The following is a 23,220-nucleotide window of genomic DNA, read 5'->3' as shown; positions in this document are numbered from 1 at the left end:
TTTGCTCGAGTTGAAGTAATAGGGCTAACAATTGCTAGATGCTAAAAGCATAGTATGCAATCATGGGTGTTCGCTGTATTGTAAAGAGCTGCAACAATAAACAGGGGAGACCAGGTAATACTATGATGTTTCATAGAATTCCAACCAAAAACGCTGACCGGTTAAATCAATGGCTACTTGCTCTGGATATGGATCCAAATACATCTGTAACCACATTCAAGAACCATCGTGTTTGCTCAGAACATTTCACTAAGGATGATTATTATGAAAAAATGGAATTAGCCACACGGACCATGAAACATGTGCTGAAGGATACGGCCATCCCATCGATAGTACAGACCGGACGAAGTGGATCCCCCGCGGCTACGGTACGTGTTCCGTTATGTTTTAGAGGACTAACTCCTGTAACAGTAGTCTGGGGTGACCCAGAATAAAATGACCAGTGCTAGAGCTAACCGTCATGGCTGTAGTCTTTACTTTACTAATGAATTAGATTCCACATGTACACCATAGTCCGTCGTTCTGATTCTCCCCTCGACGTTAGTCTGTTTGGCAATTTGTCTATCAACTTCCAAAATGTGTAACTCCTCGTCTGTGTAATCTGGCTCAAAAAGATATGCTTCTAAATCTTGGTTTAATACCAAGAAAAAATCCTCTGACAATTCCTCAAAGTCAGCCATGATCACCATTCTTGTTCGCTGCTAGCCATTCACATCGCTTTTGTTGACGGAAGTAACTGTGCTTTTGTGTTGTTGCGCTAATCCCTCCGCCCGAGCAGCAGTGCTTTGCCTTTCCGAGAATATAGTTCCCACTCCCAGTTAGTATCAGAATCAGAATCAGCTTTATTTGCCAGGTATGAGGACACTGTGTCAGGACAGGAATTTTTCATTGGAGCATCGTTACTCAAACTGTGCGTACACATACAAAACAACCAAAACCAAAACCAAAAAATACACACTAATATATACACAATATATACATACTATAAACAGAAACAATATAGAGGCATAAGTGCAATGAAGAGTTCAATAAAATTATGTATATGTGGAGCACATTGCAAAGGATACTGGGATAAATAGTATTATGTTATAATATAATATGAACAGTGTGAACAGTATGAATGTATGAACAGTTCTGAAATTGGTAATTAGAATAATGAATATATAAAAATAACAAGTGAGATGTGAAAATGGGAATGATGAATAATACTAAATAGTGGAATAATAAGTGGAACCAGTAAACAGGTGCTATAGAGACAGTGTTACTGGGTTATTGACCAGAATTGAACCTGACACCTGTGGGTCAGAAGTCAGCTGTTCATCAGAGAGATGGCTTGTGGGTAGAAACTGTTCCTGAGTCTGTTGGTTTTGGCGTGCAGTGCTCTGTAACGCCTACCAGAGGAGAGAAGCTGGAACAGGTTGTGTCCGGGGTGAGATGGGTCTGCAGTGATGGTTCCTTCCCGTTTTCTGACTCTGGAAGAGTATGTCTACAACCCTGTGTGTGGTATTTTACAGCTGCATGACGCCTGGGCAGTAATGGACAGATCACCTGGCCAGGTCAGAAGCACAGGTGAGTCTTCTTGCTGTGTACTACTCAAACTATTTTTGTTCAATAAGTTTATGTTCCTCAACCTGGTGAAGACAGTTTGTTCAGCTGCTGTTGGCTGCTGATGTCCTAAACGTTTTCCAATTGTGTCCACTCTGTTGTGAATTCAGATTTTTTTGTTGTTGGTTTTAAAATTGTTTAAACCAACTACTTGCTATTTAAAGATTGAAGATTTAAAGATTGTTTAGACTTCTTTTTTTTTTTTAATTCACAGGCATACAAGCAAATATCCCAGAGACATGCACTGTAACCATGGAGAAGTGAGTCAACAAATAACTTTGACCATGTTTCCCTAATATGTGTTTCCTCTTGGTGCTTTGGTTTCTTCCCACCATAAAGACATGCATGCTAGGTAGGACTACAGTTGAAAATTAGCCAACTGGCTAACATAAAGGCACGCAGAGTGTGATACAGTATAATACGTCAGAGCTTACTTATATCCCATTCAGTTGCAGTGATGCAGGTTAAACACCGCTGTTGTTCCTGCAACAATGTATCCATAGTGGTAACTTGTGTATCTTTCCAGCTCTAGCCGTGTTCTATACAACATTTGAGTCCTTCTCATTTCCCAGCTCTCTTTTCTGTCCCAAACAGACCAACTCTGCAGCACATTGTGGACGAGGAGGCTATTCTTCAGCTGATGAAGAACTGTCCGATGTGCAACAGAAAATGCCGCTGTTCAACACGCACTCGCAGTCCTTACTTCATAGTCTACCAGAGCTGTTACTACTGCAATTATCAACGCAAGTGGGCCAACCAGCCTGAAGCTAGAAATATGAACATTCGTTAGGCAAACATACCGCCCAAGAGGTAACTAAAGCTAACAAACAAGGTGTCTGTAAATGCAAAGGCTCAGTCCTCACAGCTTAATAATACAAGCTTTTCTGAATCCTCGGTCTCAGTCACATGACCCATAAGGCATATGAAGAGCCCAATGTAAACTCTGTGTTTTGAGTCTGAGATTGGGCATGAGCTCAGTTTAAGATGTGCCTTAAGGTGGATCATTATGCAGTTGGAAATGCTTGTTGATGACAAACAATTCTGTAAAGGTTTACACTTTTGACTTTAAGTTTTTGACATAACAGTGACATGACACTGTCATGAACGTGTCATAAAATAAACGAGAACGCTTTTTTAGTAAGTGTCATTCGGTTTTGTCATCACAAGTTAATGCACCATGACTGTGGCATGTGGGTGTCATGTGTTCATGACAGTGTCATGTCACTCTTATGGAAAAAAACTTGCCACTTTTTATACAGTACAGACTACCGGTATTCAGACTCAGTTCTAAAAAGACCAGGAAGTTTTGGACTCATTAGACATCAGGCCCCTTGAAGAAGACGCCATGGCTGGCCTAGAAGGTGATATTACCAGTAGGGATTTGTCTGCGGCCATAGATTGTATGAATGAATGAATGAATGACAAGTTTTGGATAATTTCAGCGCTTTCTCCAAATTCCTTGAGAATAACAATATGGATGTGAATGGTTGGAATGATAGCTGGAGTGTTTTTTTTTTTAATTGTTATTTATCTTTTGTGTGCCATCTGTACTATATGGCGTTGAGATAGACAAACAGTTTTTTTTGTGTTAGCATACACCTATGGATGTACAGATATGACTGGATACTACAGCTGCTACATTTGAGCCCTTGTCTCTTTTTGATTTTATGATATGTGCCTTGTTACGCTTTTCTTGTCTTTCAAATGGACAAAAAAAAAAAATACATGTTTAAAAAAGAAAAAGAAAAAAAAAAGGACTCATTCCAGCAAGTAGAGATGAGCAAGTCCACACTTTTATTGGATGATGAGGACGGGGCATTTGTGTGCTCATTACATAGAAAATCAGTAGACACATTGCAACCCTTTGTATTGGTTTAAGACTAGCATATCTTAAGTTCTGGCTGAGAGTTAAAAAACATCACAATTGAGTTGAGGAAAAGGAGAAGTCATGAAGAAGGATTATCATCGCCCTTGGAGATCAGACAGGATAACGCCAGGTTAGTTCAAAATAAAACATTAAAGTTAAAAAATAAATAATCCACTGGCATGGTTAAATCATTGGAGAAAGACATTGCACATATAAGGGAAAATCTGTCAGTGTGGGACATTCATACTTATTAGCGTTGCATCTGCGGTCCCTATTTGGCGAAGGGAAGACCATTTTTACTAGTTTGCTACAATATCAATACACATCCTGCACAGTGAGGGAGCCATTTTAAAATATTCTTAGTTATCAAGTACTAAAACCCATGGAAGAAAAGGACTTAGTCCAAGGTGTCATTAAGTTCAGGAATAGCAGCTGAGGTGAGAGGAAGATTGCTAAATTATCTAAAAGCTACATTTTGTCAGAGTACGTTCAGTTCATTAATAAGCAATCATCAGTTCTAACAATGTGTTTTTCCGCTTCTGTGCAAATCTGAGGGAAGATGCCGAGGAGACCATACTGTTCAGCCGTCAGAATGTCGTACCCTTAGTTGTTTTAGGAAGAAACAAAGTGTTTTTTGCTGCATGTTCCTCTGATGTAAATCCAGCCTTGATTGAGCGGAGCTTAAAACAGCCCTGTGTCTCGCTTCCCTGCTCAGTTCAGATAGCTAGTGTTGTACTGGAAGGAAGCCATCTGGACCCGATTGCGCAGCCTCTGGACCTCCACATCTTGGAAATGATCGTCCTCATCGTTTTGGATTATGATCTTCTGCAGTTCACCAATCTCACGCTCCATCCTGGAACGCAACTCTCTCTTCATCTTTAGCAGAGCCTGCAAAAACAATGGGGGGGAAAAATAATTGTTTTTTCCAGGGCAAAGTCAATAATCTGGGCAATTCGAGTTAAGAGTTGAGTGCAAGTCGTCTGTCCTGTGTTTGAAATTTTTTTATCTAACCCAAAAGAGGTTCCCCGATTGTCTTTCTTAAACCAAAGATGAAGAAAGACACTGGAACTGGGCCTGACAGATTAAGTCCAGGAAAAGTGCTTGACTGGTGTGAAAATTAAAGGGGCGCTATGTAGTTTGGGCAATTTCTTTGCTGTTTTCTTACCTTTTGCTTGCAGGTTTCTCTATAGAAACCTAACGCGCCACATACAGAACGATGAAGGTGTGTTTTTGATTGTCGGCATGTGACTGTTGACACAGCCAGAAGACAAATTTAGTTTCAAAAGAACCTGGCAGCAAAAAAAACAACAAAAAAACACTGAAGGCTAAACTATTTAAAAATGATGGGTTTATTCAGGACACCCCCATCTGTCGCTAGAAATGATGACGCAGTGAATAGTGGCGATTCTCTCCGACCAATCAGGAGTCTGCAGGTATAACGTCACCTTTTGGTATTGCCTCAGCTCGCTTGGAACCTTGACGTAGGTGGTACTAAAAAAAAACAGGTACCAGGGACTTTTTTTTTTTTTTGTAATGGAAAACCAAAAAGGCGAGCAGAGTCGAGGCAAGTTGAGCAGGTACCATGCACGGGAAAAAAAATCCATAATAAGATGATTACCATTTTAGGAGCTTTTGTGACAGCAGTAATAAGTTGTTTAAGAGTTGTTTTTTTACCTTTTCTTGAGCTTTTTTCCGAACCTGGATCTCCTGCCGCTCTTGGGCAAGTTTTTCAGCTAGTAGTGAAAACTGAAAGAGAGTAGCCACATTATAGCGCCATTTAAAAAAAAATACAAAATGTTGTGCAACTTCCTGGTTTTAATATAGGCCGGTGTGTGTGTCTTACTTGGTCCTTGTAGTAGTTCTCCATGGACTTGATCTGGTCCTGGTGTCGTCTCTGATGTTCCAGCCGTTGCTCCCTGGCGTAGGCTTTCTGCTCCCTCAACCGGACCTTCTGTAGCTCCAATCCCTCCTCAAACAGCTGGCGAAACATCTATACACACACACACACACACACACACACACACACGCAAACACACAATCACACAACCACAAATCAGGCTTGCCTTGTTAGTAGTGTTCCACAGTGGTTGGGCAGACACCACATACTACCACTGCGTAATAAATAAATTAAATTAAAAATATATATAATAGTTAATCATTTGTTGCTTTCTTAGTCCTTGAACTGGAGTGGAAGGAATGGCATTCAGCACCCACCCTCTCCTCTTTGGTGCGCGCCCTCATCAGGCGGGCACGGTGCTGGACATGGTAGTCGCTGTGGTACTTCTTGGCGCGTGCTATGTGCTGCCTCTGTTCCCTCAGTCTGTTCTGGGTCGACTTCTGCTGCTGGATACGCTCTTTGAAGTCTCTCTGGGAGATAAACATGTTTAAGCTTTTAACTGACCAGCTTGGTGTGCCAAATGCTTTGTCCAAAACCGGCAGATAAAGTCTGCCTGCATGTGGGTGCACGCCAGTGTGTGCCTAGTGTTGTGTACTTGTTTCAGAAAATGTGATTACACTCTCAACGTCCATTTAATTGAGCCTTTATGTGTTGATGCTCACCAGGCGCCTGTTGTGGTCCTGCTCTTTGCCGATGATTTCCACCAGCAGGTCATGTTTCCTCTGGGCTTCCTCCACCTGGCAGACAAGCAAGCGTTTACAAATTCATCAATCAGTCAGTCAATCTATCCACAAAATCATTATGCAGTTGGAAATGCTTGTTGATGACAAACAATTCTGTAAAGTTTTGTGTTCAGTTGAAGCTTCAGCTCAAAGTAATAACATTGAACTTGCTAACAAGGAACTCAATTAGAGTAAAGTAGTAAAAGAGGTGATAAGCATAGTTTTGTTTGCTAGTATGTAGACAGAAATACTGCACTGAAATACGGTAAGGTGCCATTGTGTATTGGAAAAAAGCATTTTGATTACTAATAATTATATTACCTAGAAAAATAACAAAGATCAATGTTTTTTTAAATTTAAATTCCAGATTTTTATGTCAGACACACACATCAAAGTCAGGCACCCAGTTCATCTGACTGCACAAAGCAGAGCTGGTCATCGTGGTTCTACCTGGCTGGAGAGTTTGCTGCGGCGTGGGCTGTGAGGGGATGACAGAGCGTGCAGTCTGTCCACCTGCTGCATCTGCTGCTCCCACATCTGACCCAGGGCATGGGGGGAGATGTGAAGGTGGGGCAATTCCTCCAGGAGAACAGGGAGGAGCTCATTGTCCTTCACCTTCACTGGAGAGGGAGAAGGGGGACTTTTAAATTGCTATGTAAATCTGATGTACTATCATTATTATTGAGTGTTGTTGCCAGATCAGACTGAAATCAAGTTGAAAGAGAGAAATGGGGCAAACAGGAGTGTTTTGCTTGCAGCAGTGAGAAAGTAGCTGAAGACATACTGATGGATCCAAGGATTCTAATAGAAGGAGTGCGGGATTTCTTTTAGAATAGCAGTCTTACAAGTCTCTTTTGAAAGATCAATTACAGTGAATGGAAGAGTTACTAATGATAAAAGTTATTCTTTGTACAGATTTGTGGTCATCAATGTCATTGCGCTCATTTACATCTCACAGTCTAGTTTTATACAGTCTATGCTTTGATTAGGCAGGATATTGTTAATGATAGATGAAAATGACTTTTTTTAAATAAATACATTTTTGCCATGTATGTGTATACCAGCTCCCAGAGGGAATAATATTGTAGTTAATTGTTTTTTTATTTTTATTCACAGGCATACAATCAAATGTCCCAGAGGCATGCACTGCAACAATGGAGAAGTGAGTCAACAAATAACTTTGATCATGTTTCCCTTATGTGTTAAGTAAACTATGTAGCTTAACATAAAGGCACGCAGAGTGTGATACAGTATAATACGTCAGAGCTTACTTATATCCCATTCAGTTGCAGTGATGCAGGTTAAACACCGCTGTTGTTCCTGCAACAATGTATCCATAGTGGTAACATGTGTATCTTTCCAGCTCTAGCCGTGTTCTATACAACATTTGAGTCCTTCTCATTTCCCAGCTCTCTTTTCTGTCCCAAACAGACCAACTCTGCCGCACATTGTGGACGAGGAGGCTATTCTGCAGCTGATGAAGAACTGCCCGAAAAAGGTGTCTGTAAATGCCAAGGCTCAATCCCCACAGCTTAATAATACAAGCTTTTCTGAATCCTCGGTCTCAGTCACATGACCCATAAAGCATCTGTAGATCCCAATGAAACTTAACCTACTTGATGGAGCTTTCCTGGGGGCCACCTGTCTTCGTTGTCCTGGTGTGGTTTGGGAGTTACGTTGTGACCTATGCGGGGCCCTCGTTCTAGCTAGGGACAGTCTGGGAACTTCGGAAACATCCCTTAGTATGGCCTCTCTGTACTGTCGCTCCTACAAACACACACACATATACAAACACAGGCCTTAGTAATTCACAATATTTTCCAATTTCCCCATTTTCCTCCAAGATTAAGGCTTATTTGTTGAGACAAAGTTCTGCCTTAATAAGAAACAGGGATGTGATGTAGAAAAAGGGTTCTTAGAGTCCTTATTGTATTCGTACTACTGACTTACAGCTTTCTGAGCTTTAAGGCGGGCGATGTCTAGATCTGCTCGCTCTTTGTCTTCATATCTTCTTAGCTCCTCCTCATAGGCCTTTTTCTCCAAATACTGAAAGAGAGAGACTCTTTTGTTATTTCATAGGTACATAACATGCAGACACAATGATGAATAAAAACAGAGCAGCAGCAAATTAATTTAATCTGAACATATATTTTTTAACTGAGATTTTAATTTGAGTGATGAAAGAGAAATAATTGACAAGCAAGCAAGTACAAAATGTCTTGACTTATTTTTACTTGTTTAAAATGTACAACCCATGTTAAATCCAGGGGAAATAAAACTGAGAAACAAATTAAGTTTAAATTAATTAGTTGGCACACGTGACATTGGCCTACTCTAAGCAATGCTAGATAGAAAATCTGACACATAGAAATCAATTACTTTAGCTTTAAATCAAAGATGTTTTTGACAGTAAAGGTTTTGCATGTTTTTGAACTGCATTTACATTTACAGGCAGTTTCAGACCAACACATAACCACTCATCTTAGTCTTGATTGTCCCTAAATTACTGCTAAAAATGCTTTCAGTCCAGCTTCAATGTAACATTTACATGTGTTCAGCATCTGCAAATTACAGCTATCTTGGTCATTGTCAGTATATTGTAAACAGTGCATTTAAAGGAAAAACACAAAAGAAAACAATAACTATGGTAATACCTTGGTATGTTTTCTGTGAGACAGTCTGTGGCGTAGCTCTCCTCGCCATGAATGATCAGAAACTGCCAGGTTAGATTGTCTCCCATCATCCAGACTCATTGCCTCTGCCATGGCATCTTCCAACTGTCCCTGCACGGAGCGATGGTCTCTTGGAGGGGAGGGGGATAAGGAGCGTATCCGGTGGGTGGATTCAGTGTCAGCCGTTCCTGGAACTAACACATTATGCATTATTTTTTTTTATAATCAGCGGCTCTTTAGAGATAATGAGTGTCTTAACTGTGGGTTTACTTAGCCATAGGTGTATTTACCTGTGTGTTGTCTGGGAGTCCTGCGACACTCCATGATGCTGTCACTGTGGTGGGACTGCTTGTCCTCTTCTCTGACTTCACTGGAATCTCCACTTTCACCTAGAACTCGTTTGAGCATCTACGGAAATTCAACATCACTCATTGTTGCGAACATAAACGGTATAATAGACAAATGTCATAAGTGCACACACTAAATCTTCTAACGGTTGTAAAATCATTTTGAATTAACAATTATTAAAGAGTATGTAGCCAGGACTCCCTGGGTTTATTTATGTATCCAGGTGAAAAAAAGTTTTTAAAAAACTTAATTGAGTTGACCTTAACTACATGGACTTAAAATTAGAAAAGAGAGCAGGTAAACATACTGTAACCCAGCCACAACAAAACAGACAAACACATGTAGAAAGGTTTTAAATCACTTTTGCTTGGATACAAAACACTCATGAATATGTTGAGACCTTATACAAAACACATACACACACCTGATCGAGTTCTTCAAGCCGATGGCAGAGGTTCTCAGATATGTGATGCAGCTCCTCTTCTGTTTGCTTGTTCCTCTGTCTGCGGTACGACAGAGGCTCGGCCAACCTTTCCTCCTCCAACCTGCTACTGTTCAGACGATCACAAAGACACCATACAACAGAGATAGACAGTCAGAAAAATAAGTAATACAACATTGTCCCTGCACAACATGATCATTTCATCAAGGGCATTCTATTCCTTATTCTGAAGTTTTCTACTGTCTTACCTAAGGCCTGTCCTATCTCTGTGATCTATCCTTCTTTTCAGTTGTCCTGGTTTATAACTCGCATCTTCCTCCTCAGTGTCCGGTGGAGATGGGGTTGTGACCGCCATCTCATCCTGCAGGGTGAGGAAGAGCACATCTGGCTTGGTGCGGAACAAAACCCTCCTGGGACCTCCATTAGTTGGCTGAAAAACAAAAAGAGAACAAAGTTAAGTTGGTTCACATAAAGTACCACAAAACCTAAAAAAAAAAAAAGTATGAATTAAAATGTATCCATTTACCCGTAATAAAATGGATACATTCATGGCTTTGGCACAAGACAGGCTTTAACATGATCTGGTGGGTACATTAGCAGGGCCGCTACAACAATATGATAATGAACCTCTAACATATTTCATTAAATAATGACTAATAAGTTGATTTAGAAAGACTGTAAATGAGCCGATGAAAAAAGAAAATGTGATTATATTTTGGAATGTCATATCAAATGTTTTTTTTCTGAATTTTGTTTATTTTATTTAGAAATTCCATCAGAATGAATAAATAGATTAGACTAGTGTATACTGTATGCCACTGTATATGTCAGTTTATCCTCTTATTTCAACCCTTTTTAACAGAGCAACCAGTGTAACACACACATACACACACACACACACACGCATATGCACACACGTCCAAACCTGACCTTTAGCTGGGGTGTTTGAAAGGGTTGCTGGAGATGACACAAAACTAAAACACTAAATGTGTTTGCATGGGTTTGATGTCGCTGTAAAATTGGTAAAGTGAAGGCCTGTTGCTCTCTTACCTCTAGTGTCTCCCCCTCCACTTCTGTCATTGCTTTTTGCTGACTGGACATAGACTTCTCACTCGCAGCTGGAAATTGAGCAAAACATCACACTGAGAACTAATTCCTCTTTACTCTGGCCGTCACAAGAGTAAAAGCAGATAAACAGCGCGATTTTGTGGCAGCCCTAGAGATCCACTGTCAACTCCCACCATTCAGTCAAAACCATCAATCCAATCAAGGGCTAGCAGGCTCTGTGATCTGTGATTCAGATGTCAAGAAATCAATCAGTTCAACCACTCGACATGATCTAGAGAATGAAGGTATATTTGTTTTACTCACCAGGAGACTGGAAAAGAGGAGACTGTAGTCCATTGGTAAGAACTACCTCAGCTTCGGGTTTAGAGGACTGTGCAAGGAGTATGGTGAGAAAGTTAGAGGGGGAAAAGAGCAAGAAAAAATTACTGTGAAGCCAAGCAGAGATAATTAACATTTAACTACAGAGGGACACAGTTTAGTACTGAACATGACCTGCAGCTCAGACATCTCCATTTTCTATAATTGTTAATGAGAGAAACATTCAATTACCAGACACAATACTTTTAGAACATACTGACACCGTAATGGTGATGAATAAAGTAACTCACTCAAAAGGAATAAGTAGCAAATCTTTGATTTGAGCTTGGTGGCTGTAGTTGTGTACTCCGTTATAGAAGGGCCATAAGTTAAACTGTGTGTGTGCAAGCAGCCAACAAGTCATAACCTGCTATTAAGTGTGCTGAGGTGGCAGTCAGTCAGATGGCACTTCTGGGTTTCCGTTAAATTTCTCAAAAATTGATAAATATGTCTGTTGGAAAAGGACAGTTTTCCCTATGACACATTTTCTTTCACCTAACACACGTAGGAATTTCTTTAATGAAAAAGCTTTTTTTTTTATCCGAACATATCTTGAGTAATCTCATCGTATCTTGAATAATTGTGTTGTTAACTTTTCTTTGATTCTACCAATAGGCTTTTAACGATAAGTAACCTGTTTTTTTTAGCCAAGACTAAACTTCTCAGCACCACTATTACTCAAAAAGCCAGATTCAGTGCAGAAGCTCTGTTACTCTTACTAACAAAGACTGTTCCTAAACTGTTAGCATATTTGGTTCAAGTCAGGGTTTGGTTTAGGTACATAAAACAATCTTTAAAAAAAAAAGCAGCTGAGTCACACACAGCTAAAAATGGGTCTCTTCCAAGCTAATGGACCGCAGACATTCAAAAGACTTTCACTTGAGATTGTCCTTCAGAGGTTCAGCAACTGATTGTTAGTGCAGTTTTTCAGTCAGGAAGGAAGTCTAACAAGTAAAATACATGCGGCCATTTGTAATGAGTCAGCATACACTTATCCTTCCCATATTGTCGTGGACTCACTAAAATAGGAAGTGTGAGTATGTGAAAGTTTTTGTGTGTGACAGAAAGATGAGTCTTGCATTGCGGTAATATCTCATTGACTCTAGAACTCTGGGCAGATAAAGTTTACATTTTTTTTTTACATTGCATGCAAATAAGAGGTAAATTGACCGTAAAACACTTTAACCTTGTTATACTGAATTATATGGCTACCTCTGTAGTTACAGGAGCAGCTTCCTCCCCTGCACGCCCTTGGCTAAAGCCGACAGGTGTTGAGTGTGGGTCTGTGTCGGGTCTGTGGAGGGTGTTGCTCTGACTGGGTGGCTGCAAAGCGATGGCTGAGGGCATCGGTTCTGACAGTGGAGCGTTCTGTGCATCTAAAGGATCAGAGGTGGGGACTGCATCTGAGGTTTTGGGAGGGACAGCCAGTTCTTGCAGATTAATCATGAGAGTTATTGAAAGTTATCTCAGTTACAAGTTAAAGTCCTTAATGATAGAGTGCCTTTGTAGCCAAACGGTTACAGAACATTCCACATAACTGCAACGTTGCCGGTTGGGTTCTGAACTTATCAAACCTCAACTGTTTCACACTGTGGAACTGAAGTCAATGAGTACATAGCATCAAAGACATCAAAATAGTTTGTTTTGCATGTTAAAATGCCTTGTCTAAGATTGGTTAAAATGCCAAAAATTAACCTTTAAAAAATTTAATTTAATAATAAAAGGAATACAAATATAAATGATAGGTGCAGGCAACATGATGTGACAGAGCAGACATATGACTGTAATTCTTTTGGATATGTAGACATGGTTATGTCCAGCCTGCCAAACACTGATAATTGATACTAAATTGTCTCAGAATATCTAAATGGTTTGCAGCAACAACCACACGACTGGTCAGGTATCTACTGTATACAACAACTAAATCATCAACTTTAATCAATGCATTAAACAACTTATGTTCAGTCAAAGGCTTAAAACGCTTTGAAGCTGAAATACAAAAAACATTTAGAGAAATCTAACACTATGTTAATATTCTGGCCACAAAACATCTGAAAAATCAGAGGGAAAAAATACATTATTTGTATGCCTACAGACAGCAATGCATTTTGCCCAAACACAGTAAGTGTGGTAAAGCTGGGCTTTTTTTGTGTGTCTTACTGTTTTGTACAGCTGTAAATGTGCTTGCCAAGACTCCCAGCCCAATGAGCTCACTAGCTGATCCCACCTCCTCAGCATTCCAGGTATGGAGGGAATGTTTACTGGAATGGACAGTGGACCTGAACAAAGAGACATGATATTATTTACCAAACGTTCACACAAGTACTTTATATTAAAATGACAGATGTTTACTTTGATATTGCTCTAAATTCATCAAACCACAATGGATTCAAACTGTGGAAATTACAGATTTCCTTTCTTAAAACGTCAATGAGTACATTGAACCAAAGACATACAATTCATTATTGCATGTTAAAATGAGACTTTTTCCAGAACTCTTATCTATAAGATTGGGTCATGGCCGGGGTGCTGTTATGAGCCATAAAGCCTCTGCTTGTACATAAATATAGCATAATGTTAAAATCATCACATCAGGGGCATTTACTGGCTGATAATTCAAAAGTTTTATAATGCTATTCAGACACAGACAGTATCAATAGTTCTTCTGGAACTGACAGTATCACCACAATACAAAGGTTTTGTATTTCAATTCATTAAGTGCCTTCAAACAGGAACCAAAAAAAAAAAATAGTTAAAATTGAATTGGGAACCACATTGAGCTACAGCGACGCCCCTCTTTGAGTTCATGGGCCCTATCTAGTACCCGGCGCTGCGCAAAGGCCGACGCAAGTGTCTTTGCTAATTTAGGACCGAGGCAGCTGTCACTTTTTTTGTCCTGCACCCATGGCTGAGTCGGTCTTACAGGGAGGTGTTTTCAGGTGAATTCTTGGCATATTGCTATCTCGAGGCAGCGGAAAGTGCCATTGACCAACAAAAACCTGTCTAAAGCCAGAAATAAACAATTTCATTGTTATTTTACGCTTGCTCATAGTGCTCGTGCCATATATTATCTGCAGATCAGTTTCTTCTCAGTCAGCTGCGGTATGTGTCACTGCCCAATGTGAGGAAAGTGCAGATTTGAGTCACGCAGGTTCAGATGTAACTAGTTTACGGCATAACGCGTCATACCCGATGAGAGTCAAGTCAGACCAGCTCTGGTCGAGTACAGATGTGAGTTGCGCATGCTCAGATTTAATCAGTTTACGACAGAACTCTCATACTGAAGTTTGGGAAATCCATAAAATAATAAACTTTTCTCGTTACAAACAAACAACAGAAGATGGGAATCATTTCAAAAGTTTGAGCTATGTATGAGTGTTTGGTTGTTAACGTTAGCTCAAAACGCCATTCCACTGACAGCCTTTGTTGTATTTGATGCTAACTTGTAGCCAGCAGTGAACTAACTCCGCTAAGTGCGTCCAATTTTAATGTATTGACATTACAGTAGTCTCTTGTTAGCATCTTGTTTGCTACTTGTCTGAAAGTGATGCATGCAAGACTCAAATCTGCACTCTCCTCACAATGGGCAGTGACAGTGAGTACACTGCACGTATAATGAGCCAGGCGCTTCATACTGTGCGCTTAGATCATTACAATAGGGCCCCATATGTGTGACAGCGACACACTGACCTTTTAATATTTACACTACTGCTAGATGGTTAGCCTAACTGCCTGTTGTGTCAGTAGGATGTAAAGCCCGGATCTGCTCTGAAGCTAAATGGCATGATCGCAAACATGTGGAACAAACCTGACTGTCAGCAATATTTTGCTTATGGGAGAGGTTAAACCAAACATGCTATGCCTATACTCCTTTTTACTGGCTGTGGAGATTACTATTCTACCATGAATTGCCTTTTCTTGGTAAAACAGCAAGGGGTGTGTAAGTGTAATGCCCTAAGTTTGAGTCTGATAAACACAGTGAAACTGTAGTTGGTATAAATATATAGAGCCCACTGAGTAAATAAAACAACATGATTAAAACATAAAACAAACGTTCATAATTTATCATTCATTGTGTGTGCAATATGTGTTTCTTAGTGTTTGGGGAATATGAACAGTGCATCTAGGAGTTCTTACTGTCCACTTGAAGACAAAGACGCTCCCTCCAATTTAGTCTCCTTGTGCTCTGTGGCATTGCAGCTTGTTGACTCCTTGGTTTCAGCAGGCACATCCTCATTGAGACTGTCATTCAGTTCCTCTGAAAAAACACATGACAAAAGAGAAAGCAATACTTGTGATTACAACATGTAATGACCTCCATGGAATCTTGAAGAGGAACAAACACTAGTTGACTGACAGAATGGCAATACACTGCAGTGGAAATTCACTGTTGAAAAAGATTAAGACAGACCTAAAAAGACTCATTCCAAAAAAGACATACCAACAACTGATGCCACCTTGTAGTCCTTAGCACTAAAGTAAAATAAAATAAAAAACTTATAGCAGAGGTACAACTTGTCATTGTTAGACACTGAAGAAAGTGTACCCACTGTCACCACAGCTTTTAGAAACTCCCATCATTCGTGCAGACACAGTCATTAACTACTAATTGCTGCTTGGCAGCGGTCTGAGGGACGGCATACTTGAACAAAGGCATGCTCAGCTCTGGCCAAACAGCGAGTGCTTACTGTTCCCAATAAAATGCTGCACCAGCTTAAACTGGGTGTGGGACACATTATGTCCTGTTGAAGCTGAAGGACAAACAGGTAATATCACCTAAACAGACACATGATTATAAGTCACTAAAAAGGAGAAGTAGCTGTTTTTGACTAACTAAGAATACCAGTTGCTAAAAGCTGCCACAAATATAGCCCTCTGGCCACTGCTCTGCAAAGTCGTTTAATAATCAGAACGGCATTTTAATGGCAAATATTAAATATATTTAGATGATTTCTACTAGTTCTGATGTGTTTTTTCCACAATATCTGTCAAATAAACCGTGTTGGTAATATTTTGTAATTAATATTAGCATGTAAGTGTTTTTCTTACTTTAATTACTCAAGCAGAATCCTTGTCTTCAGCCTCAAAAATCACTTTAGAATTTTTTGAGACATAATGAAGCCTTAAATGTAATTAAAAATTGTTAAGAATACCAATTGTGACATAAAATAAAGCCATCGTGTGTGTAACAATGTTGTAAAAAATAGAGTTGCATATTATCTGTTAGCTTGACTGAATTATTCTGCCTACCACCATTCTGTGACTCCTCGCTTATCTCCTCCTTTAGATATTCTAGGAGCCCATCGAAGATTTCCAAGAGATTCTTGATAGATTCTTTGTCCCCTCTGACAACATTTTCTCCTGCAAACACACAGCCAGTCTCAGCATTATAATCAGTACTCATCTCGGTTATTGCTAAAGAAAAATAGGGGATTGTTATAGTCCTTGTGTTTCTGCATGTGCCTTCAGGAGTTGTGCTAGGCCGCCCAAAACAATGTGATTTGGTGGTGAATCTTAAGTTGATCCCAGTTAAAATGATGCATGCAACAGTTGATAATGATTGCTCTTCTCTTTTATGTGCGCATGACTTAATATTGTTGTGAAGAGTGAAAATGTTTATTATACCTGTAATGTGTGAGAGACTGATCTGAAGGTAATCCAGGGAGAGTGAATCAATCACAGACTGAACGTTATGGGTGTCATCCTCTTGACTGCATGGCGCTGCAATGTAATCTAAACAAATACATACACACCAATGTAAAACATTGCGACAGAAAAATGAAACTGCTCGTTTTGTACGTCTAATTAACACTTCTTAGATGTTCAGTTTATTATTCTATTAGACAAAGAAAAACAACAAATCATCTCAACTGAGAAGCTGGAATGTGAGAATATTTTGCAATATTATTTAAAAAAGTAATAGTCTATGACGTGGCCGGTTCAAGTCCCTGCACGGTCCAAGTATGGAGTGTAGACTGGTAGATGGAGAGGTGCCCGGGAGCAAGGTACCAAACCCCCAACTTTTCAGGGCTTCATCCAGTGACGCAGTCCCCTCACTTTGATATCTCTAGATAAATAATGCATCTGTATAAGTCCTGTTTAGGAAAGTCTGTTGGGCCTGTGTGTGTGTGTGTGTGCGTGCGCATGTATAATAACAGAGTGAAAAAAATATAAATTCCATTGCATGATTAACCAATTGTGTTGACATTTGGTAGATCTGTAGCGTGCTCTCACCTGGAACTTTCTCCCCCAAGATGTTTTCATACAAAGCAATGAAAACATTTGCATCACAGTCCGTCAGTTTACTCAGCCTTAGGTTTATAGGACACTTACTGAGAAGATCGTTTGCCACATCTACCCAATCTGTTGGTGGGGAAGAGGTAAATGTCGTGTTCATTTCCAATAGTAAAAGTCATTAAGCAACAACAGATTATTGAAAAAGTGAACAGATCACTTGACAAATGAGACATCAGTAAACCATGTATGAAGGATGATTTTACTTCTAGAGAGCTCATTATGTTGACATTCACTAGTTACATGCAGAATCTCCTTCAAAATCCTGCTAATAGTATATAAAGCGCTTAATGGTTCTGCTCCTCGGTACATCTCCGACTTGTTCACTGTTTATAGCCCGTTCAGGACTCTCAGCTCATTAGACAAAGACTTTATAGCTATACCATGAATAAGATCCAGGTCCGGCGAGGGTGCCTTTACTAACTGGGGTCCTGCTCTCCTTGAACAAGCTGCCTAATACCTAAAGTCCATCACAACAAACTCAAGACTTCTTTCAGGCTTTCGGTCAATTACATTTATGCTTGGTTCTCGTTTTTATGCTTATATTTTATATGGTGTTTTTCATTGTAAACCAAGTTTTGTTTACGTGCAATTAAAAAGGTGCTTTATAAATAAAATTGTCATTATAATGTATTCACAAATCAGGTTCAGTAAAGTTACCTCCTCTAGGGGTGATAATTAATTTAATCATGGGTGCCTATCCGCGGCAAACTTAAGTTTGAGAGCGGGGAGTCGTCTCCCTGTCTCGTACACCCTAACCTAGCTTACTAACGTTACACCATATTAGTTAGCTAACTAGCTAACGTACGCTTAAGGACTTGCGGAGTGAAGCAGCTACAGATTTGGATGGCATCACGTTAACGTTACGTTACGCTTTTAACAAATGATACTGGCGGCCATGGACTTGGAATGACAAAACAGCAAGCAACGACTATTGTCTTAGGTTACCTTCCACCTTTAAATCATCTCTGACGTGTTTTCCGTCAACTTTACCGGTTGAGTTACCCAAAAGTAATGTTAGTTAGCTAGCTAACGTTGCTAGTTCAGTCTGTTTGCTAACTTTAACAGAAACATAATCAAAGAATTTTAAACTGTTAACTCTAGCTAATCATGAAATTAAAATGTATCCCTGGAGCATATACATAAACATGTAATGAGAGGCAATGTGACGACAGGAAAGCTACAATAACCTGGTAGCTAACGTTAGCTGTTAGTTAGCGTTACGTGTCGTTAGACTGGAGCAGAGTAGCTATCGGCTGCCTTAACTTACCTCTCTCTCCCTCCTGGGTTCCCATGAAACAGCTGTCAGCGAGAGGTCGTTGGAGCTCAAAATGACTAATAGAGTCTCGTATAACCAAGAGCCCCGGCCTGAACAGTTGGGTCAGTTTTGGTGTTTGTTGTGTGTTTCAGGCGTTTCAGGGAGAAGGAACTATCGTCTCTCATTTAAAATTGAAGTCTTGTTTGATTGGACGTTACGCTCGGTATTTGTTTCCGGAAGTTCATATTGATCAGTGTGTAACGCCCTCTGCTGGCGTCGAACACGGACCGTTCACTGTTACTTGTTAGTTGAATTCAAGTGTCGGGGCATGCCGACCACCGTCTGTCTGGTGCGTTCCAAGAGAGCGGTGTCGCGATTGGATTTCATAAATCTTCTTTAAAAATAAACATATATGATTATTTAACATGTTTGTGTTGTCCATATGTGCTAAATGTTATTTTTTTTTCAAATTGTATTTTCAGATGATGGGTAATCAATTATGAAGCTATTGCCCAAACTCTTTTGGTCAGTTGTTTTATCTCTTGAACCATTGCTTTTACGTCTTTCCATCTGTTTCCTGCCGTCATCATAAATTATAGCCAAGACAAGAAGAAAGAAGAAGAGTTAGTTCTCAGTTAGTTCTGCTTCTCTCAGTGCTATTAAAACAACGTATTTTTGTTCTTCCTCCTTTTCGTCTGATTTATCTTCTTCATCTTTAGGGCTTTGACCGAACTGGACATTTATTTTCAGATGATGGGTTATCACTAATGAAGCTGTTGCCAAAACTCTTTTTGTCAGTTGTTTTATCTCTTGAACAATTGCTTTGAAAAAAGAAAAAGAATAAGTTCTCAAAATGTTCAGAGTTAGATATCAAGCTAACGCAGTGCGAAAAGAAGTGAAATAATGGCTCGAAGCATGAGTCATCACCACGAGAACATCACATACCCAACATTTATCGGTCTATTTCTCTGGACAAATTCATTTTGAGTACAGGAGCAAAAAACAACAGTTTAACAGTTGTGCAGAGGGAGTTCTTTCATCTAAGCTGACATATACTTAGGCCTACCAGATGTATTTACAGCTCATAAACAGGCAAACCATAATAACACCATTTCCTATAAATTAACTAATCTTCATCTGATATTTATAAACAAAAATGTAACATGCACACCTGTTGCATGCATTATACAAATTTACAAACACACAGTTTTTGAGAGTGAGCTGTGATAACGTGGGAATTAAAAATAATGTGAAATATGTTATATATGTAAAAAAAAAAAACGTGTTAAATTAGACAATTGCAATTGTATACTGTAGTTAATTTTGATCTCTTTTGGTTGTTTTTGCATTGGAGGCATTCTCATGGAAGCCTTTATTGGCCTGTAGTTTTCCTATTTTGAAATCTGATGTATAAAATGTATGCAAATTTCTGTCTTTTTGGTCTTTACTCAGATTTAGTCTGACCCATGCTTCTCAGTCGCAGTGTTAGTACCAAGTTGCTCAGTACCAGCTTCCTTTTCTGTGTGACTGTTAAGATATCTCACATAGTTTATTTGGTGATGCGCAATTGTGAGTGAAAGTGTCATCAATGTGTTACATATAGACACAGTTTCATGGTTTTACATGGTGAGTTATAAAGCTATCCTTTTTTCACAGATCCAGAAGTTTTGATGTCCACATGGTAAATCATTCCAATTGTTCTCCCAGTCATGGGTCCTTATTTCTACACAGTCTTCATTTTTACCTTCATAATCATTTGGCTCCCCAGGATTCCAGTAGCTAAATTCAAAAAACAAATAATCTTTTAAGAACACAACCAAAGAAGCATCTGACGGACTGATTGAACAACTAAAATGTTTCCTGTGAGTCATTGTATATTTATTTATTCATCTAACAGAAGAATTCATGTAAATAAATAAATAACAATATGTAAACCTTTTGGTCAGCAGAGTGCCATCCACCCATTTCCACGTCCCTTTGGTTTCTCTCTCAGTTAGTCCAATCCATGTGAGCTTGTGGAATGTGCTTGTGAAATCCTTGTTTAGAGAGAAAATCAGATTGATTTCTATTGATTAGAGATTGTTTTTGTCTCTATTAACCTCTAACTCATTCTCCATCACACATTAATACACACACCTGCTCTTCTTTACTGTTTATAATCACCAGGTCAGCACTTCTCTGCTGACAGTCTGCTCTACTGTCCTGCCAGGATTTCTTCTCGGAAGAAATGTAATAGAAACTGAGACGGAAATACACCCATCCTTGTTTGAAATAGTGATCTGCTATGAATAACAACAAAGAGAACCTTAATATTTAGAAAATTTTGTGATGTAATAAATTCATCAATTTAAAAAAGTGACTATAAATTGATTTAGTACAATTGAATTCATGGTTTGCATTCAACTGTATGCAACTGTTTAAATCAAGTGAATGCAAACCTTCCAGTATGTTGAGTCAATACTCTGTGTGCACGCAATACAAGTTTAATAAAATTGAATAGTGTCTGCCCCAAAACATGTAACTGTATAACTGTATAGTCTCAACAGTGGAACATCATGTCAGTCTGTTTGGCATTGACAAGACTTATTGTGTTTTCATGTGATATACTTATGCAATACCCAGTTTTGCCCAATATTGCACTGAATGGCCCTTTGGATGCAAGCTCTCATTACTGGTATAAGGAGTTTCATCCTCATACTTACCAAAGTTAAGCAGTTCTCTCTTCTGCTCAGACGTCAGGTTTGTGCAACATACCTCTATATCTTCTGTTTTATTGTCAGACGTGTCTGAAAGAGCAGAAACACTTCACTGATAACTCATGTGTCAAAAATTACATTAAACCCACAATTTTGCACACATGCACTTCTATTAAATTGGCTTTGACACATGGGCCGGAGGAGATTGGGGAACAAACCAGAGGAGCAAATCGGTACAGTATGTGTTATTTAATGCATACTGGAACTTGACTACAAGCAAGTTTGCAGGCTGAAAGTTGTCACATGGGCTATTAAGCATTAACTAACTGGATAGTCCTGTCCTCTTCATTTTTTAATCTGAAAGTAACAACTTGGATTTTTAGTGTTATTATGCCCCGTGATTGTTTCCGATTCCAAACTACCCAAACTTGTGCATCTGGAAATACAGACTATACAAGAAATAATGGATAAAATAAAAATAGAACAAAACCTACTCAAAAAAATCTACTCTGGAACAATGAAAAGAATGTACAATGCATATATACCTCTTATGTTAAAAGCTAATTTCAAAAGAAAAGTCTAGGGAAAGAGTAAAAGTAGAGAAACAGTTTAAAATAACTCACAGAGGCGTAGGGAAATGTTGAGAGCAGATTGTAGGACACACAGGAGTCCAAAGCTCACAGCAACCAGTCTATGCAGTTTTCTTCCTGTGTGAAGAAATTATACACACACGCATACAAAACAAGTGACTAGAAAAGTTTTTAGTTTGTACTTATCGGGATAATTTTGGCCTGTTGGCCTTTTGGGAGGACTGTAGTGGGCCATTGAGCTGAGATCTGGGTTTACTAAATGTGAGGACACGGGTAGACCAGCTTGCCATAAACCATTATGTAGCATGTACTTGACACTCAAAGTAAACCATGTCAATAAAACAAAGTAAAACAAGAAATAGACCGTAAATGGTTTTCAGTGTGAAATGACTGAATAAAATGACTTTACATAAAAGCAGCTCAATACTATTTTTACATGTATACAATAACACATTGGGGTACTTTCTGTAATATACATTATAAAATTAAAATGTGTACCCATGCTTTTATGATTAAATGTTAATAAAATGTTAGGTTAAGGTTTTCTGTCTCACCAGGTACAGCAGCAGTCACTCTCCTGTCCTGGCCAGAACTTCTTGCTGATGCATCAGGTTGATTTACATAGTCCACGGTGATCTCAGATTGCTCTCCATGGACAAACTTCGCCATATTTTACCTTCTAACTGGAGAGTAACAATGGTGATGTGTCTATATGTGTGACATATAGACACAGTTTCACATAACACAATGTCTTAAACTTCTTCTTTTCTCTGTGCTAACGAAACAACATATCTTTGTTCTTCCTCATTTTCATTTTGCTAACGCGGTGCAAAAAGAAGTGAAATAATGGCTCAAAGTATGAGTCATCACCAAAAGAACATCACATACCCAACATTTATCAGTCTACTTCTTTCGACAATTCATTTTGAGTGCTGAAACACCATTTCCTACACATTAACTAATCTTCATCTGATATTTATAAACAAAAATGTAACATGCATACCTGTTGCATACTTTATGAAGTTTACAAACACACAGTCTTCAAAAGTGAGCTGGGTTATGTACATATCAAAAATTAGGTGAAATATGTTATATGAAAAAGAAAACGTGTTTAATTACACTTTCACTGATTGCATGTTTTTTGGAGTCCGTCTGTAAAACGTCAATCTGAGGTGCATTTATATACTATAGTTAATTTTGATCACTTTTTTTCAAATAAAATGGTAGAGTCAACTAAAATTAACTTAAAAAACTATTTGAAAATTCTGTTCAACTTTAGCTTGATGTAGAGAATGAGCTTATAGCTTTAGACACTAATCTGTTTTGTAAAATGATCACGTTACAAAGCTTTATTGTTACAATACATACATCAGAAAACAGCATTTCGTTGCCCACTTACTTTTG

At 39.0% G+C, this 23,220-nt stretch overlaps 3 protein-coding genes across 6 annotated transcripts; 1 reads left to right on the top strand and 2 right to left on the bottom strand.

Annotated features, from left to right (window-relative positions):
• LOC117936483 lies at window positions 1-7,650 on the top strand. 2 transcript variants are annotated; one of them, XM_034859535.1, is made up of 5 exons: window positions 1-368; window positions 1,515-1,569; window positions 1,820-1,865; window positions 2,200-2,437; window positions 7,590-7,650. In XM_034859535.1, the coding sequence occupies exons 1-4, from the start codon at window positions 63-65 to the stop codon at window positions 2,393-2,395; spliced, it is 603 nt and encodes a 200-aa protein (XP_034715426.1). In that variant the 5' UTR covers window positions 1-62; the 3' UTR covers window positions 2,396-2,437; window positions 7,590-7,650. The 2 variants fall into 2 exon arrangements, with proteins under 2 accessions (XP_034715426.1, XP_034715416.1); XM_034859525.1 differs by lacking the exon at window positions 7,590-7,650 and having other exon boundaries at window positions 2,200-2,498.
• LOC117936432 (centrosomal protein of 95 kDa-like) lies at window positions 3,383-18,786 on the bottom strand. Of its 2 annotated transcripts, none has more exons than XM_034859425.1 (21): window positions 18,543-18,786; window positions 17,213-17,341; window positions 16,604-16,711; window positions 16,229-16,339; window positions 15,116-15,236; window positions 13,139-13,257; window positions 12,191-12,381; window positions 10,925-10,991; window positions 10,604-10,671; window positions 9,802-9,983; window positions 9,536-9,662; window positions 9,054-9,171; window positions 8,746-8,957; window positions 8,042-8,137; window positions 7,708-7,858; window positions 6,542-6,711; window positions 6,032-6,106; window positions 5,687-5,839; window positions 5,316-5,462; window positions 5,147-5,218; window positions 3,383-4,360 (listed from the first exon to the last, which is right to left on the bottom strand). In XM_034859425.1, exons 1-21 carry the CDS (start codon window positions 18,565-18,567, stop codon window positions 4,184-4,186), a joined length of 2,619 nt encoding a protein of 872 aa, XP_034715316.1. In that variant the 5' UTR covers window positions 18,568-18,786; the 3' UTR covers window positions 3,383-4,183. The 2 variants fall into 2 exon arrangements, with proteins under 2 accessions (XP_034715316.1, XP_034715327.1); XM_034859436.1 differs by having other exon boundaries at window positions 9,536-9,659.
• A 1,033-nt stretch (window positions 18,787-19,819) lies between these two features.
• Window positions 19,820-22,630, bottom strand: LOC117936558 (CD209 antigen-like protein E). 2 transcript variants are annotated; one of them, XM_034859737.1, is made up of 6 exons: window positions 22,371-22,630; window positions 21,850-21,933; window positions 21,233-21,316; window positions 20,667-20,809; window positions 20,466-20,566; window positions 19,820-20,309 (listed from the first exon to the last, which is right to left on the bottom strand). In XM_034859737.1, exons 1-6 carry the CDS (start codon window positions 22,483-22,485, stop codon window positions 20,162-20,164), a joined length of 675 nt encoding a protein of 224 aa, XP_034715628.1. In that variant the 5' UTR covers window positions 22,486-22,630; the 3' UTR covers window positions 19,820-20,161. The 2 variants fall into 2 exon arrangements, with proteins under 2 accessions (XP_034715628.1, XP_034715636.1); XM_034859745.1 differs by having other exon boundaries at window positions 21,233-21,307.
• Between the last annotated feature and the right edge of the window lie 590 nt (window positions 22,631-23,220).

This window comes from Etheostoma cragini, chromosome 2 (assembly GCF_013103735.1).
Source record: "Etheostoma cragini isolate CJK2018 chromosome 2, CSU_Ecrag_1.0, whole genome shotgun sequence".
Classification (NCBI taxonomy): Eukaryota; Metazoa; Chordata; class Actinopteri; order Perciformes; family Percidae; genus Etheostoma; species Etheostoma cragini.
This window is presented reverse-complemented; position numbering and strand designations above follow the sequence as displayed.

Coding starts and splice junctions, on each gene's coding strand:
- LOC117936558 (XM_034859737.1), bottom strand. CDS start 22,485: ATGGCGAAGTTTGTCCATGGAGAGCAATCTGAGATCACCGTGGACTAT. Junction 20,567..20,666: donor TAAACAGTAAAGAAGAGCAG/GTGTGTGTATTA, acceptor TCTCTAAACAAG/GATTTCACAAGCACATTCCA. Junction 20,310..20,465: donor GGCACTCTGCTGACCAAAAG/GTTTACATATTG, acceptor TTTTGAATTTAG/CTACTGGAATCCTGGGGAGC.
- LOC117936432 (XM_034859425.1), bottom strand. CDS start 18,567: ATGGGAACCCAGGAGGGAGAGAGAG. Junction 17,342..18,542: donor AACCCAGGAGGGAGAGAGAG/GTAAGTTAAGGC, acceptor CCCCACCAACAG/ATTGGGTAGATGTGGCAAAC. Junction 16,340..16,603: donor CAGTCTCTCACACATTACAG/GTATAATAAACA, acceptor GTGTGTTTGCAG/GAGAAAATGTTGTCAGAGGG.
- LOC117936483 (XM_034859535.1), top strand. CDS start 63: ATGGGTGTTCGCTGTATTGTAAAGAGCTGCAACAATAAACAGGGGAGA. Junction 369..1,514: donor GTGGATCCCCCGCGGCTACG/GTACGTGTTCCG, acceptor GGTATTTTACAG/CTGCATGACGCCTGGGCAGT. Junction 1,570..1,819: donor TGGCCAGGTCAGAAGCACAG/GTGAGTCTTCTT, acceptor TTTAATTCACAG/GCATACAAGCAAATATCCCA.